We start from the raw sequence: 17,959 nt of genomic DNA, 5'->3' as shown, positions 1-17,959 counted from the left end.
ATCGACCTAAATTTTTTGAGTGAAACCAATTCCAATGCATGATTTCTCTAATTTTGACGTATTCCGTGAGTTCACACTCAAAAACAAATGCAAACACTATTTAGTAATCTCGAATATTACCTCAATCCAAAGCGGCAAGAAACGCATTTTCAACAGCACATTACCAATTAAGCAATTTATGGATTCTGAAGGACGGTCTGCACTAGCCTGACATAGCTGAAAGCTCTTAGTAAGTGAAATCAACGCCAGTATGGCAAATCGAGTGTAACCAACGTGTTGAGGTTAACTACCTCGCCAAGCAACCATTCCAGAATTGTTTCAGGTTGTTTACTTATTTAAATTAATTCAAATCTGTTCCGATTATTGCTACAGATAACTAAACCCTAATCAGGTAACACTAATGTGCAAGCGTATGATCGGTGTGAAGACATCTCAACAATCCGTGCTATTTTTATTGCATGATTATGTTTATTTATTATTTTTAAATACGCATTAAAAATCATGTCACATTACCTTATCGATGTGTGTAAACATATAAGCAGCATGATCTCCAAACATGAAATAATGAGTATGTTATGAGCTTTCATTCGACCGTGGTCTGAGTTTCCTGTTTCGTCATTCACTTTCTAACGCTTTCATTAGTTCAGTGGTTCCAAAACTTTTTAAAAAGATTCCATGACGGACCCCTTTCAATTTTTCTAATGATTCGCGGCCTTGTGCACTAAAATAAAATATTAAAATGTCACAAAAAAAAATAAATGCGCCATACGGCATAGTGAAAACATATCTCCACCTACGTTTATCACGATGAACCCTAACTTTACATACGATTCGTCGCATCACATTGAATTTTAGAAGACATCATGAAATTAATATTACAGAGCTGAAAACTTAACAATATATGCACCCATTATGCATGAGAAAACCACGCATAAAACATCTTATATACATAAAAAACTAAAGCTAGTGATGAGAATGTTTTTTCGCATAACGCAATAACTGGCTGAAAATACGGACAACAGTTTGATTGCCCGATTACTTAGCGATGGGTATTCGTTATTAGGAGATATCCAAAATTGTAACTGTGATTCTTTTTTAAATCTGGTCATGTAAAGTAGAATCACAATTTTAATCAAGCTTCTTCTTTTACATCATTGATTAAAATTGTGATTCAAGTTTAAAGTCCAGATTTAAAATAGAATCACTGACACAATTTTTTGGATATCTCTTGATAACGAATACCCATTGCTAAGTAACCGAGCAATCAAACTGTTGTCCGTATTTTTAACCAGTTACTTATGCATTATGCGAAAAAATCATTTTCATCACTTGCTTTAATTGAAACGATCCAAAGAAATCGGCTGCACGCCACTGCAGATCTACGTGTTGCATAAACTTCTTCGAGGTCTCGTTTGCAGTCCTATATTGGAAACGAAACAGCAGCAAAATTCTCACTAGAGTTAATTGTGTTTGTAAATGATTTGGCATGTAAATTTTTTTATGTGGAATGTTTTATGTGTTTTTTTCTACGCACAATGAGCGCCCAGCACTGCATTTCATTACGCAAATATATGGTATTATTTTATGTGTCACCCGTTCCAATTTTTGGCCGGCACATTATTTGATAGTTTTCATTCGTGTGAAATGTTTTTAAGTGTGCCTTTCTTGTCTAGAAGCATATAGAGTCTAGAGTGCCTGACATTGCATTATATTGCGCAAATACAGGAAGTCCTCGACTTACGACGTTGTTCCGTTCTTGACACGCGGTGTAACCCGAATTTCAGTGTAAGTCGGAACAATCAAAATGGCGTACAGTATCACTGAAACTGTGTACCATGTGACTCAAGCTTAGTGATTATTTGTTCATAATCGTAATAGTTCGCAATTGTCCACGTCATTTATGATGTAAATGACAAAAACCAATGAGCCCAAATCACTGATTTTCTTGATCGCAATGATCCAGTTTAAGGGCTTAGATATTACAGCACAGTACTATCTTTTATATTTTTATGGAGTGCGTTCGTAACCTCGAAACAGGCAAGTCGCGACCTTCGTAACACGAGGACTCCCTGTATATGTTATTCTTTTCTGGTTTCAATTTTTTGCCGGTCCGCAAGTACATTAAATTTAATTTTACCATCCGCCAGGGTAGAAAGGTTGGGAACCACTGGTTTAGATAGTACATGTATACTTTATGAAGAATTTTCAACACTTACGATCAAAAATTTGGCAGGCCTAATTGAATTATATGATTTGAAAAAGTTTCAAATAAATGATGAAACATTTACTCCGGGTACAATTACATTTTCAAATTAACGAACTAAATGAAACATAAAACAATACAAATTTTTGTGGCAATTTTATCAGTAGCCTAATGAGCCCAACGAGCAGACCTTTTTGACAGCGGTAGAATTTTTTGTAAGCGTGTGTATAGTTATCTGCACATATTCAGTATCCATTTGCTTTTGTGCAGTATAGGACTTTATTGCCGATAAGTCGATCGCGTGCTATTTTAGTCGATCGGCGTCCAAAGCACGTTGGCCACCCCTGCTGTATGTCAAAAGCTAATTTTGACAGCTAAAAACTAAAACTTAGTGCCTCTCTGGCTACGCTCTAATTACCGCTATCGGATCTGGTATAGTTAAGTACCACATGCACTTCTAGTTGGCCTGGCTCAATTTTTGCATATGTCAATCCTAACCCCCACCTGACTACGCCACCGTAAAATTACGTCATTTTGACGCCACAGTTGCGAAATAAGGCCTACCAAAGTATTGGGATAGTCGTCCAAAACGCGCAGACGATCATCCGAAATCGATCAAGGTATTTCTCTCGTTTTCTTGTCACAACGATCACGATAGGAGAGGGATCGCCGGCTTTAGCGAGTTCGTTATCGGCGGCGCAGATGCCAATTCGGGCGATCGTAAAATATAATTCGGCAAGTCCTATGACGTGTTGGTGACGTCGTAGTGACGTAATTTTTGGATGGCATAGTCAGGTGATGGTTAGGAATACCATATGCAAAATTCGTTATGCTACCCCGACTGGAAGTACTTGTGGTACTGAACTATACTAGACCCACGCAATCTATCTTTCAATATAAAAACGTAAAACAGTATTTAGAAGCGAACTGACATACTTTATAAACTGCTTGCTGTGACTCCCTCCATACCAACAAGTGTGCAAAAAAGCAGCGTCAGCTACACCTCTGCAGTCAGTTGACTTGTAATGGCATCGATTGAACTTTCTCTGTGCCCACAGCTCTGAGACATCACAATTGGGCTGCTTGATCGAAACAAAAAGTAAAGAATCAGTGTTCCCAGCAGTGATTGTAAAACAGAAAAAGACGACAAATGTGTATTCACAAATTCAAGAACCTACTTTTTGTATCATCAAACTATGAGTCTTATAACAGATTCTTTTGGCAGACCCTCCAAAGGTGCTTCACGAACCCCAGCTTGGGAACCAACCATTGCATTAGATAGTAATTTTTCATTTTGGTAGTGGCAAAAAGTTATCCATAGTGTTAGAGTTTCATTGAAACTGAATATTTATTACTTTGAGATCGTAAAATCTTTGTTGAAAAAGCCGATGCAAGAATACAATGACTAAATAAATAAGGCTTTGTAAATTTTATTATTATCAAAAATGATTTATTTTATAGATTCCGATTTTATTTCTCATTTAGTCAATAAATAGCAAGCAGTCCCAACTGCACTCGATAATCGATATTTATTTCAATCTCCGATACTGATTACAAAGTTAATTTTGAAACCAAAGTGTTTGACATGGTGAATTCATTTTAAATAATATCCCTTTTCCAAAAAACATTTTCATCCTGTCATTTTAGTTACCTACTGCGCTCTCTTTCAAACGTTTTGACTTTAAACAAGGCGCACGAATATATATTTTGACTCAAGAATCTGCGGCTGCGGCTCAAGAAGGCTGCGTCACTCATGAAGTTTAAGCAGAAAAACTTATACCTTATTAGATTTACAAAACCAATGATATCAAAGGGTGAAATTGCTGTTAAGTCTAACTTGATTAATAGGTCAAAGTTATGTTGGTTTATTACGCAATTTCTCCTCCACCGTCATATTGGTGTTTGATAAGTGCGGTATTAATGGCCAGGGGACGTCTTGGCCCTGAGTAATCACTTTTTTCTTTTTCGGTTCCGATTCATCGTGAAAGCGCTCCGTCAAATCTCGCAAGATTCAGAAACCTGGGAATCAGCATGCGTGCCTTTTCCGCTCTGCATGCTTTTTTTGATTAATCCAAATCCATCCAAATAAAAGGTTATGAATATTTCTTTGTTTAAACCAGAATGTATCAAGATAGACAGTATAATATTCCAGAGCATTACCATGAGCATATAATAAAGATTGGATACCGAAGAATTTTTTGTAATCATCCGGCCCGCCGAGTACTTCATTTTCCCACATCTGGCCCGCCGACTAGAGAAGTTGCCCACCCCTGATCTAGGAACTACTGGGACAAATGGATGCGACCTCTCCAACCGACAACAAGTGAGATTTAACTACGCGTCTACAAAGATAGAGTACTACAAATTTTGTCAAAAAAAGTATCCAACAGGATCTAAAGTCGTCTTCAAGTCCATATTGTTTGGGATTTGAACCATCTATCCGATCACAAAATAATATATGTAAGAGCACTGTATGAAAAGGTAGGTACCGACATTTCCATTACATGTCTAGCAAAAAATGCCAAACAAATCCGAGAACATGCGCTAAATACTAAGAATGAAAACAAATGTAGTCTGTATCAGATCAACACACATCAAATTGCCATAATTAGCATCCGTTTTATTTTATGCCCATAAAAACAACAAAGTAAAAATATAATTTCATGATGTCATGTTCGGTCCGACAGTCAAACATCTTGGAGAATCTAGATTAGATTATTCAAAGCTAGCGATGTCTTCCTTATCGTCATCAAATAGATGTTTCGCAGGATCATCAACATCTTCTGTAAATAAGCAGAAAATATGTGTCACTTTTGCAAGGCTAGTTATTCATAGTATAAAATATAGTGCTAAGGCAGCAGTTGTGATGCAAGAACACAGCTTACGCTATTCCAATTAAAATAGTCAATATACAACTCATACCTTCTTTTGCCTTGTATTGTGCTAAGAAGTCTGTAAACATTTTCTGGGCTTGAATTTCGCCATACTCATCAGCAAGCATGTCCATAAAATCACTGGCGTCCTCGAGTTCCTGAATAAGTTTATATTATATTCATATTTATACAGTAAACAATACGTGAGGTTAACATGCAAAAAAATTTGAAACATGTCAAGGCTGAAACTTTCTGAAAAATTTACGAGGAGTGAAGGAACGGTCACGTACACAACTCTCATTGAATATAATGAGTATGAAAAATTCGATGAATAAATTTCACTAGGAACGTGAATTTTTTGTTTCGTTACAAGGCTTTCAATATTTATTCATTTTCTTCTACTCAAGCCAATCATATCAAATGTTTAATCTAGTTTTATATACTTAATTTGCGTGAAAAGATTTCTTGCCTGTTCGCTAATTTCATTGTCTCCTCTGGATCTTCTTCTACGTCGTCTTCTGCCCTGGTATGCACGACGTCGACGACGGCTGTAATGTTGCAGAAAGAATATATATGAATTTTAAATACATTTGTGTAAAGTGTAACCTTTGTCGCCTTACAAGAACAAATGACATTTTATGCTTTACTTTTTTTTGGTCGATTTATGTTTTGATAAAATTGCATTTGATTTTTCATCAAATCCATGAAAATTGTACAGTTTGTTCGACTGTTTTTCTCAGTAATAGATCCTTTGAAAAGTTGGGTCTCAGCTGTCTTTACATTTCATGTTTGGATTGGTTCTACGTCACAGTTACCGATTTTAGTACAAAATTGACCCTATTATATAGTCGTGATATCATCAACCTTCAATTAAATGAGTTTGAGGTTTCAACATATTATACCCTCTGTTATAGGAGCGTTGCTGATATTCTTCGCCTCCACCTCCACCACACTCGTTTGGGCCATTTTGCATTCCATTGCCCCTCAACATTGGTGACACAGTCCTCTTGATACTTCTAAATATTCTCCCAAATCTCCATGCTTCAGATTCGTTGAAAACTAGGACTGACAACAATGCAATCAGAAGAAAAGTTTTCGTTCCCATCTCGACAACTACCTAATAAAAATATATTGAAGCGTTTCATATATTTATAAATAAAAAAAATCAACATATTATGAACTTGCACGAAACCCAAATATATTTTTCCTACATTGTACATACATATTTTACACAGTTCATGATATTATTCAATATATTTGTGATTGTTAGTCACAAATTATGCATATGGATCGTTCAGTAAAATCTGTTATTTGGGGCAAATCTTGTTGTCCCGTCGGGCCGATATATTTGGGTATTAGAGATGGAAATTATGGGCAATCATCGTGATCAGATAATGGTACACAATATGTAGGTACGGTATTATCACGACATGTTATAGGTCGCACCTTACCAATACTCACTCACCTTTTAAAAAGATAGCTTTCAGTACATGAAATTGACACGCTATGGTGACTTATATAACCATCTACACATATGGTCGGAAAAAACAACGGATTGACCATTCACTGCTTCCGAAATTTTCTCCGTGGGAAATATAGGAGAAACGTATCAACGAAATCAATCGGGTTAGTTTTATACGTACTTCATGCTTGAAACGAGGACAAACTATTTCCGGGAATTTCCTGTGGATATTAAATGAAAATTAGACAAATTTTTCATTCTTTGCAATTCAATCAATCTTCCATATGTGCAAAATTATAGGTAAATATAGTGATTGTGGACGTGGAAATTTCCAATTTATTGCATAATATGAAAATCCGCATTTGCGCATAAGCAAATTTTGTAATTGAATGCGAAAAAAATTTCATATAGATTAAAACGCAATAGTGAATCTAAAAGAATGAAACGAATATGTACAATATGTTTATAGCTTTGTATAAATAATTCGCATACAGTTGCTTTTATTATGGTAATAATACAATGCTGTCAAGACTGAAACTTTCCGTGCGTGATTCAATACATAAACTATATTCTAGTTTACATATATTCAAATATCATATATATTCAGCACAGATGAGAGTTAAACACAGCATACAACATTTCATCTATCGCTAGAATTTCCACTATCGTAAAATAGCGATAAAAATTTACATGACAAATTTTCTTTTGCAATTTTAATATATAACCTTGCCATAAAACACTCTAAGAGCGTTTCCCAACCTTTTTTGGTCGCGGACTATTTTCTCATCGGCGAAAACCTTTGCGGACTCAACGTGCGTTTATTGCAAATGTACTCGGTGTGAAAAAGTAATAAAACTAAACACAACAGAATTTTAACGATTTCCAAAATTGGAAATTCGCCGCAATTGCGCGTTTGTTAAAAGAGTCGAATTTTTAGTGTATAAATGGCCTTTTCTGTCGCACAATATTCAATCCATGACAACGACGAGAATTTAAAATTTCTTTCTATTTTATTTTAATTGTGTTCATGCTCACTCGCGGTCGCGTCGACTCATGACAAGATGAGAGCATTACTTCTTTAAAATGCCACGTCTCTTTGCGAACATAATAATATGAGAATATATTGCCGGATTATATTTCGTTTTGATACATATTTTTTATATTTAGTTTTGATACATCTTGCGAATTTGTTATCGCCGTTACAAAATTTCTACTACCTGCTATGAATTCCCAGAAAGTACAACTTGATTTAGTATTTTTTTTAAAATATAATCAAAGTATATATATTAGTAAATCAAAAAAAAATTATTCATCGCCTTGCTTTAATATTAATTTAATTGTGATCATTTTAATCTGCGGCTATGTTGACGAAATAAAAGCAATACTACTCAGGAAATATGACAATCCGTGGACACAAAAATGCGTGGTGAAGTGCAGGATTGTATTTTGTTTTGATTCGTATTTTTGTAAATTCAACAAATCTGAGCTGTTCGTACAACACTAACGGCGCTCCAGTACTGTACTGGCAGGAATACATTTTATTTATTACATTTCGTTCTTTGTTATTCTAATATTATGTTTTCCTGATGTCCTTATTTTTGGGTTCATGTCGATGGCAGCCCTGAATATAGCTAAGTTTAGCTTTGTCCATCACAGCATTTGTGAGATTCAATTTCGATTACTGCAACTAAAGTAAAGGTCCGCGGAAGTCATAATGACAATTAAGTTAATTAATTCACAATTATTTTCTTGAAATACAACTAAAAAATATCACTCAAAACTACAAAAACGAGGCATTGTTTGCAACCATGCTTGAATATCTGTTTGAGCGACAAAAGTGTCTGATGGGCTGGGTGCAGAAATTGCGATTGTTACGAGTTGCGTCATTATTGACTTTTTGCTGATTGGTTATAGTTACTAAAAAACAAGGAAACTGATGCTTGGGGAAACCTTCATAAACGCTGTTCCGCAAATACATACAGTAAGGAAGATAAAGCGTCGTCGGCATATTTTATCCAACTGAAAGGTTAATTGTTGCAATAATTAAAATCTGCTCGCGTACCACTTGAAAAGCTCCCGCGTACCACACGTTGAGAACCACTGTTCTGTAGTGATAGTTCCCAATTCAATCAATTTCCTCCATACGCGAAACTATCATTTGAATTTCAAACAATGATTTATCAAAAGCATGCATTGTTTCATTCTTGATAACAATGGCATATCAAAACAATTTTTTGAAGGAATTTTTTTTTGATACAGTCCGTAATGATTAAATTTGAATTTTGGAATATTTCATTGTTTTAACAATGTATCTGTATCATCTATTTACGTAGAATGAGACTAAACATAAATTAATTTTGAATTTTGTTTTTAAGATTACTCTGTTACAAAAACGTACGATATTTGCATTAATTTTACGTATATATTTGGTTTATTCTTGAGGATAATGCGTGCACAACGTATTTTAATATATCAAGCAAAACACACTTGACTGTTGGTTGTTAAAAGCATTGAACCTAAGAAAACTTCAATCTGTGATTTTCAACCCATAATAAATTTTGAATATGTAATGCATTCCATTAGTGTTCGCTCCCACCCATGTATATACGGCGAGTTACGTAGAACACATTGCTTTGTGGTATCTAATGCAGAACCTAAGACGAAACAGGAGATTTACCGAGACTCGCAATAATAAAAAGAAAGAAACCATGAAATGTAAAAAATTGAAATGTCGAATATGGTCGGAGAACTCCCAAACGATCGCCAAAGGTCATTTGGTGGTGGAAGAATTGTAGCGAATGTTTTCCATCTTCAAGTTTATTAGAAATCATTGTTTCATTGTTTTACAGTTGTCTCCTGTAAATGCCACCCTTTTTTTTTCAAAAGCATCATTTTTTCTAAGATGTCTTTCATATAAGTGGCAATTGTGTCGGCAGTGTCGTTTGCCTTGTTTGTAAACTCAATCAATTTTGATTGCAAACCACCTTTCCTCAGGTCAAAATATTGAATAATTGTAGGAAATAATTTCAGTTCATTGTGATTGCTGCCATCTGTTGCAACGACAAAATACGCAATATCTTTGTCTTCAAAACTTTTCAGAACAGCATCAATAGAATATAGCGCAAGTACGCTAGAAACCACTTTTTCTGTCTTTGTGCGGCCACTACTTAACTTCTTCGCTACATTAGAATCAGGGAAAATCTTTTTGGGTGAAACAGATGTACAGTCCATGGACAAAAAGCTATGATGATACTTAACAGCGTGAAATGCAAGAGTGCCTTCTGCGGCAATGATTTTATTTTCGCATTTGCTTCCTGCTGCACACAATAATTTGTCATTTTCGGTCATGCAACAGCCCCTTTTACTGCTTTGCGATGTTTTTCCGATTGCAGATGTGTGTTTAAATCACCATTACCATTGTGCACGACAGATATAAAGGTTCTTGATTTACAAACCAAGCATTCTGCTTCATAACCATTCCAGCCTTTTCTGAAACATGGATGTTTTTCTTGCATCTCGTGAATGTGTACTTTTGTTTAGAAATAGCCATTTGAAATACTATCTTTTTATATTAACAATAAATACAACCCAACTAAAAATGCATACTCTAAAAAACAAGGTAATTTACCACCAGACTAGCTGAACTAAAAGGCTTCAGAGACTAGCACTTTCGATCCCGAATTCTTGACTAGCTTCTTATTCAAATAGAAAAATCCACAAGTAAAGCTCAGTGGTATAAAACTTCTGTATTCAGCTAACTTAACAAGGAACTAGCTGCTATCAAATACACTTGCAGCTGCTCGACGAAACGGGTAAAACAGTCAGCGAATAATAATCAGAAATTTCTAAGTGGTAAACATCATTGATAATGAAAACGTGCTGTTACATCATAATTCCACACAACCTCGTAATATTAGCATTGTGCACATTACGATGGGGATGCAGTAAAATTCCGGACATTTGAGCATTTTTTTAAATTCTTCCCGGAGGCAAAATTTAACCCTGAATTCCGGAATTTTCCGGACGGTATGGCAACCCTATTAACGCTTTTGGCAAACCTAGTTTAATGGACCTTTCCCCGACCTTTGACCCCCGGAAAACTCTTCACATACCGTATCATTGCAAAATTTTCGGGGCTATTTTAGGACCCGTGTGAAGTTAGCGAAATTCTGGCGAAATTTTTTACCCACAATTCCAAGCAATGTTCCCTTTCAAAATCGTACATTGAAGGACCATTACCGCGACATATAAAAATGTACATTGCTGGGAATCAGATTTTATCCAAGAAAATTAAATGCGATATTATGATATATCCCACATTAGAAGTGGAAATATTTTTATTTTACATTTCAGAGAATCGCATATGAATACGCCGAAACGCCGTTTTATACATTTTTTGCTAATTATCGACATTGTTTGCTTTATATCTTTCGAACTAATATGAATGCATGTCACTTTTGGGACCCGGAAATGATAAGTCGATTTGCCAGACTCGTTTTATTGAAAGTATTCAAAACGGTTGACTAAAATACAAATGAAATAATTAGCACCAAATAAATCAAAGACAAATGATACAGAATATTAAACTAATACTTACACAAAACAACTCCATATAACAGCATAGTCCCAAAACGACAGATATACAACCAAGGTAAAACAGTAACTATAAATGCAATACCATACGAGCTGTAGACATGCAAATATCATAATGTTATATCGAACGATTCGAAATACAGTATAAAAGAAGACTATTGAATGAATTCAAACTTCAACGTTATAAAGGCGATGTAATCTTAAACTGCCATAACAAGAAATGAAATCCTAAACTGCTACCACCAGAAATGCAATCTTAAACATCTTGCTGAGCTTAGGGGACGATAATAAAATAAATACGTAACACGATAACACGTGAAAAAGAAAAATGCGACACGTCGAATACGAGAAAACAACACAGTAATGATGACGACGACGAGATAGCGATAATCATCACGATGACGATGTACAACTGAAGGAATCCTAACTAAACTAAACTTTAGGACCACACGGACTGCCGACAAAGCCACCCCATGACTATCCGCAGGAAGTCATTCTTCTAGGAGGCAGATTTTCGATGCGGGTCGAATATGTATGCCATTTATAGTTTTAACCGCGACAGTTCGGACTCGTCCGTCAGAACCAGGGTAAATTTGAATAACACGACCAAGTTGCCAACGTCCTCTCGGTGCAACGGGGTCAGAAACGAGCACCAGATTTCCTTCTTGTAAGTTTTGTTGTTCCTTCCGCCACTTACATCGTGTCATCAAATTCGGTAGGTAATCTTTTCGCCATCTTCTCCAAAACTGATTACAAATAGCTTCGGTTTGCCTCCATCGTTTTCTGTAGCATAATTTCATCACGTCTGAATCCAGTGGAAACACTTCGGCCGAATGCCCTTTCAACAAACAATTTGGTGTAATGGCACTAAAGTCGGTTGGTTCGTCGCTCACTGTTGTAATGGGTCTACTATTCATGATGTCGGTAACCCTCGCAAACGCGGTCTTCAAGACTTCGTCGGTTACACGCACATTCCCCAGAACTGCTTTCAAAGCACGCTTTGCGGACTTTACTAATCTTTCCCAAACGCCACCAAAATGGGGAGCGTAAGGTGGAGTGAAATGCCATTCAATATTGTGTTTTAAGCACAGTTCTGCCACGCGAGATTCATCTATCGAGTTAAGGACGGTTTTCAGCTCTCGGGAACCACCAACTATATTTGATCCGTTGTCCGACCATATTTGGGATACAGGTCCTCGTATCGCAATGAAAGACAAAAGTACACATATGAAGGAATCAGTATCCATAGTCCATGCCATCTCAATGTGTACAGCTCTCATTGAAAGACAACAAAACAAACACCCCCATCGTTTCTCTAAGACCCTGCCTCTCTTTGTTTGGATCGGGCCGAAGAAATCCAGCCCGACATTTTCGAACGGTCTTGCTTCAGTAACACGAACTTTGGGCAGATTCGACATCAGTGGGGTTCTGCAACTTGCTCGACGTCTTTTACATTCCCAACAATTATCAATTATTCGTTTGACAAGTTTTCTCCCTTTTATATGCCAGTAGCGCTGTCTTAATGCGCTAAGCGTGGCCTCTGGACCGGCATGTGCGAGTCGAATATGAGCAGCTTTCATTATCAACCATGAAATTCGACATGGGCAGTTCGAATCACATTTCAAACTTGAATACGGCAGTATAATAGGATGTTTCGAACGCAGTGGGATATTGGCATTTTCAAGACGGCCCCCGACGCGGATCACTTGTCCATCGAAAAATGGCGTCAGATTAAGTAACGTTGATTTTGATGATAAATCTTCTCCGTTAGTTATGCATTTGCGCTCCACGCGGAAATGCTTGTTTTGAGCAGAAACTATCCAATACCGGCCCGCGAGTTCCAACTGTTTAGGAGTCACAAGTTGAGCTGGCAGCGGGCTATACGTCGGACATTTCACAGAAAGATTCTTAAAATAACGAGCTGCCAACAAAACCACGGCAGTTCGTTTGCATAAGGAAAACCACGAATCAAAACGTTCGACATCGACGACCTTTTCGATTTCCGAATCAAGTACTCCATCGCTGTTATCCGTAGTTATAAAACAATCTGCTAGTATGCATGTTTGATATTTAATCTCTTGGTCGTGGTCGTCAACTGCACGTAACGCTATCTGGCTTGGCCAATCACTTTCAGGCATGAGCAAAAACTCTGGTCCATGTAGCCATCGATCAGAATTTTCTAGAAATTTGGAAACCGTCATTCCCCTAGTGCAGTAATCAGCGGGATTCTGTGCTGAGTCGACGTACTTCCATTGGTGTGACCGAGTGTGATCGAGTATTTCGCGAACGCGATTGGCTACAAATGTTTTAAATCTTCGAGTTTTATTTTTTAAATATCTCAATACACAAGTCGAGTCGGACCACATATGTACGTCGCCTAGTGGAAGGGATAGTTCTTTTCGGAGAAAATTTAACAATCGCACGGCCAAGAGAGCACCTTGCAATTCTAAACGAGGCACGGTCATACCTTTCATAGGTGCGACTCTTGCTTTAGCCGCGATAAGACTACACTGAAAATTCTCCCGGGAATGCTTCGATATTATGTATGCTACCGCACCATATGCCACTTCTGATGCATCACAGAATATATGAATTTCATACGAGGAACTTTCACATTTAACACCTTTAAATTGACGTGGAATCGAAAAACTCTTTAAACATTTCAGCGAATTTATCCAATTTTCCCAACACTTCAATCTCTTATTATCAAATACTTCGTCCCAAGCTAAGTTGTCACGCCAACATTCCCGCAGTAATAATTTGGCATACAAAATGATTGGTGCTACAAATCCTAATGGATCGAATATTGAACTGGTTACACTAAGGGCCTTTCTTTTCGTGGTAAATTCAGTAAATTTCTGGTGGTCGAATATAAAGCAATCCTTCTCGATGTCCCAATGCAAGCCCAGAGCTTTTCTAACAGGTAATCTGTCCAGATCTAAGTCAACATTAGTGACGACACGTCCACTGGATATTTCACGTAAAACCGATTTAGAATTCGAAACCCACTTGGTCAAGTTGAATCCTTTATCGTGTAACATCTTAATCATATCTTTAGCTGTCGATACCGCGGAATCAACATTCCATTTCGAAGTAAGTAAATCATCGACATAAAAGTCTCTATCGGTAGTTAATATTACGTCTCTAGGAAACTTGTTTCTACTATCGTACGCAGCTCTCTTCAAACAAAAGTTTGCGACATAAGGTGAATCCACAGCTCCAAAAATACGAACTAAGAATTTATACACATCTGGCCGTTTGGTTGAAAAAAGGTCTTCCGACCAGAGAAAACGTGCAGAATCCGTATCATCTTCCGGCAATCGAATCATATGAAACATGGCTTCTATATCGGCGCTTATAGCGATTGGTCTTTCCCGAAAACGTAAAAGCACCCCGACTAGATTATTGATCAAATCGCGCCCGGACATCAATCGACTGTTCAGACTGACGCCGCAGCAAGTAGATGCCGCGTCAAAAACAATTCTTAGTTTATTTGGCTTGTTGGGATTTTCAACGCCATGATGAGGCAGAAACCAAGTTCGAGGACCGCGAAACGCCTTTTCATCTGAAGTTAGCTTACGCACCCAACCCCTTTCAATATTCTTTGCCATTTCTTTACAATATAAGTTTCGCAAACGTTCGTTTCCTTGGAGTCGTTTTCTGAGATTTTCGAACCTGTTAAGCGCTACGTGTTCGTTTGGCGGCATTTCGCAATTTTCATTTCTCCACATAAACCCAACCTCGTAATGACCGTCGATAAATCTAATTTTTCTTTCCATCAAATTATCAGTTTGTCTATCTTCAATCGACTCGCTACGGGTCAAATTGTACGCCGTGCCTACAGCTTCAGTGGACCAAAATCGCTCAACTTGTTCTTGCAGCATGTTATACTGGTCACGCAAATCACAACACAGCATATTTGAAACAGTTTCATCTTCATTAGTCGGGCCTGAAGACCCGATCAAAGTCCAACCGAGAGGAGTTTTAATACCCACTGGTTCATGTTGCTGGCCGACTCTACGTTCAAGCTGGAAATGCGCCAAGGGATTATCGGCTCCGATTAAAATCATGGCTTTATTCGCTTCAATGTCGGTTAACGGAATATCCTGCAGGTGAGTCATATTGTGATCGTTCTTAAGGATTCTAGCTGGATGTGGTATGCGTGACTCGACCACAAACACGTTGCTTAACATCAGAATTTGACCACTCTCGTCGTGAGCAGATCGCACCGACAATTTCACCACCTCCGTATTTTGCGAAACGCCCTTATTGCATAAGGTGTTAATGGTTAGACACCTAGGACTTCCTTTCAAACCAAGTTTTTGTTTTAATTTGGGATGTATTATTGAGATTTGACTGGCAGAATCTAGAACAGCGATAGCATATTCAGAGGATCCCAATGGGCCTTTTACTACGACTGGCAAAAGCTGAAACTGAACACCATTAACGCCTGAAACATGAGAATTGGCAACGCCGCTCATATGAGGAGGGAGATCAGGCTGATTGTTATCACTCAATCTATTAGGAACGACTCTCAAACCATGGATGGCTGAATGATGCTTACCGGGACAAACACGACACATATTGCGGAACCGGCACGAAATAGCTAAATGTCCAGGTTCGAGACAGTTAAAGCACAGGCGTGAATTTAGTAGAAATCTTCTTTTCGTGTCATTGGCACTAAACCTGAAGCTATCGCAGTTACTTAAAGAATGAAAACCATTGCAATAGAAACATTGCATTCGCGGTTGTTCGAGCGGCTGATTTGAATGACCCGATAAAGGGTATACCACATTCTTCTTAGGAAATGCCTGTCTGCGATCGTCACGATCTATTTTAGTACTGAAAAGATTTGGTGAAAAAGGATTTCCTAATTCCTCGCATCGTTCCCACAACCACTGCTCGAAGTCCAGTAAACTCGGCATTTCGTCGGCACGAATCATATCAGTCACAAACTTATTCCAACTCGAGGTCAGTTCTGCCGGAATTCGCATTGCTGTCTTTCTAACATTTTCAATACTATACAAATCTGCAAGCAATCGCATTTTCTTCAAATTTATCACAATGTCGCGAACTTCAGAATGAAAATCGGATATTTTTCGGATACTGAATTCTGTTACTCGTCTACCATCTACAACCTTCTCGAGAAAGGCCCGAGCAATCGTCACCCGTTGGCCGAATATATGTTTCAATTCACTCAACGCGACAATATAATTACTTCCCACCGTGCCTAAGCCATCGACATGTCGTTTAGCCACCCCCGTCAAAGACGCGACTAAGCGAACCATACGCGAACCGTCGTCGTCAAGAGAACTGTGTACATTATCAAAAAATAACTCAATAAAGTTTGGCCATTCTAGGGGCGTTCCGCTAAAACTAGGAATCGTAATCGGCGATAAATGGTGCTGGGACAATATTCTAGAATTCAACTGTAATGATAACATAGTTTGTTCCTCTACTGACATATTAAAAGAATTAACAGAAAATTTACCAGACTGGTTAGGTTCCAAGTGGTCAATCCACGCGTCGACTGCTTCTTGTGGTATGAGCATTCTGTTTGCAGGAGACGGGCGTTTGTAAGTTCGTGCTGTCGGGAAATGCAATTCTTTGGTCTTTTCTGAATTTGTTGCCACTCGACTCTTCGTCGGAACAAAAAAGTTCGCTGCACTTCGTCTGCGTGTTGACTCTAACGGATATTCAATATTGACGCCACGGAAGTTATCTTTAGGCATCTTTTTGGTAGCCAATTCAGTCTTTTCTTGTTCAATTTCACGCATAAGTTCGTCAGCTTGGCGACGTGTTAGATCTGCCATTCGTTCTTTTTCGTTTATGTCTCGACGTTTGGTATCAAGGCGACGCTCTAGTGCTGATATTTTATTGCGAATGGTATCTTCTTCTGTGAGAAAGTCTCGTTTAGCCATACGTACAAGAGAATCGGCTCTTTCTACCTCTCGTTCTTGCTCAAGTTGCAATCGCTTCAGTGATTCAACACTGCATTTGCTTGTATTGGATTCGACAGACCCGTGATCAGAAACGATCTCCTCGTCAAGGTAAGAATTAATTCTGCTTTCAATTTGATCGATTTTCGATAACATCATTTGCCTTCCAGTTTCATATTTCTTCAAAACATTTGGATTACGGGTAGTCGGAATGAGTTTATCCATCACTTGGTCATAAGCAAATCGTTTAACATGAAGTTTAATTTTAAGATCAGTAACGATAGAATTTTGAGCATTTTCAGTAATCGATTTTGAAATTCTGTCGCACAAACCATTTAGTTCATTTTGTAGTCGGACTCTTTCGTGGCATAATACATTGCGTCCAATAGTTTCAGAGTTACCGCCGTCTGTTTCCGCGAGAGGAACTGCAGGCGAAGAAGAAGCTTCTCGTCTATTCAAATCTTGTGTAATTGATTCATCTGCTTCGTTCATCGTCGTCGCAAGGAGATTTGTTCAACTTTGTCACTTTTGGGACCCGGAAATGATAAGTCGATTTGCCAGACTCGTTTTATTGAAAGTATTCAAAACGGTTGACTAAAATACAAATGAAATAATTAGCACCAAATAAATCAAAGACAAATGATACAGAATATTAAACTAATACTTACACAAAACAACTCCATATAACAGCATAGTCCCAAAACGACAGATATACAACCAAGGTAAAACAGTAACTATAAATGCAATACCATACGAGCTGTAGACATGCAAATATCATAATGTTATATCGAACGATTCGAAATACAGTATAAAAGAAGACTATTGAATGAATTCAAACTTCAACGTTATAAAGGCGATGTAATCTTAAACTGCCATAACAAGAAATGAA

General features: G+C 37.6%; 2 protein-coding genes across 2 annotated transcripts; both read right to left on the bottom strand.

Moving 5' to 3' along the window:
• Positions 1-4,802: 4,802 nt before the first annotated feature.
• On the bottom strand, positions 4,803-6,221 carry LOC120337346 (uncharacterized). The gene is made up of 4 exons (XM_039405115.2): positions 5,979-6,221; positions 5,546-5,624; positions 5,126-5,234; positions 4,803-4,986 (listed from the first exon to the last, which is right to left on the bottom strand). The coding sequence occupies exons 1-4, from the start codon at positions 6,179-6,181 to the stop codon at positions 4,919-4,921; spliced, it is 459 nt and encodes a 152-aa protein (XP_039261049.2). The 5' UTR covers positions 6,182-6,221; the 3' UTR covers positions 4,803-4,918.
• Positions 6,222-11,622: 5,401 nt separating this feature from the next.
• On the bottom strand, positions 11,623-17,295 carry LOC120339259 (uncharacterized). The gene has a single exon (XM_039407350.2). It carries the CDS (start codon positions 17,293-17,295, stop codon positions 11,623-11,625), a length of 5,673 nt encoding a protein of 1,890 aa, XP_039263284.2.
• Between the last annotated feature and the right edge of the window lie 664 nt (positions 17,296-17,959).

The sequence above is a fragment of the Styela clava genome, chromosome 10, assembly GCF_964204865.1.
Source record: "Styela clava chromosome 10, kaStyClav1.hap1.2, whole genome shotgun sequence".
Taxonomy (NCBI): Eukaryota; Metazoa; Chordata; class Ascidiacea; order Stolidobranchia; family Styelidae; genus Styela; species Styela clava.
Note: the sequence above shows the minus strand (reverse complement) of the source record. Positions and strands in the feature narration are given on the sequence as shown.

Coding starts and splice junctions, on each gene's coding strand:
- LOC120337346 (XM_039405115.2), bottom strand. CDS start 6,181: ATGGGAACGAAAACTTTTCTTCTGATTGCATTGTTGTCAGTCCTAGTT. Junction 5,625..5,978: donor CAACGCTCCTATAACAGAGG/GTATAATATGTT, acceptor GCAACATTACAG/CCGTCGTCGACGTCGTGCAT. Junction 5,235..5,545: donor ACAATGAAATTAGCGAACAG/GCAAGAAATCTT, acceptor AAACTTATTCAG/GAACTCGAGGACGCCAGTGA.
- LOC120339259 (XM_039407350.2), bottom strand. CDS start 17,295: ATGGATAAACTCATTCCGACTACCCGTAATCCAAATGTTTTGAAGAAA.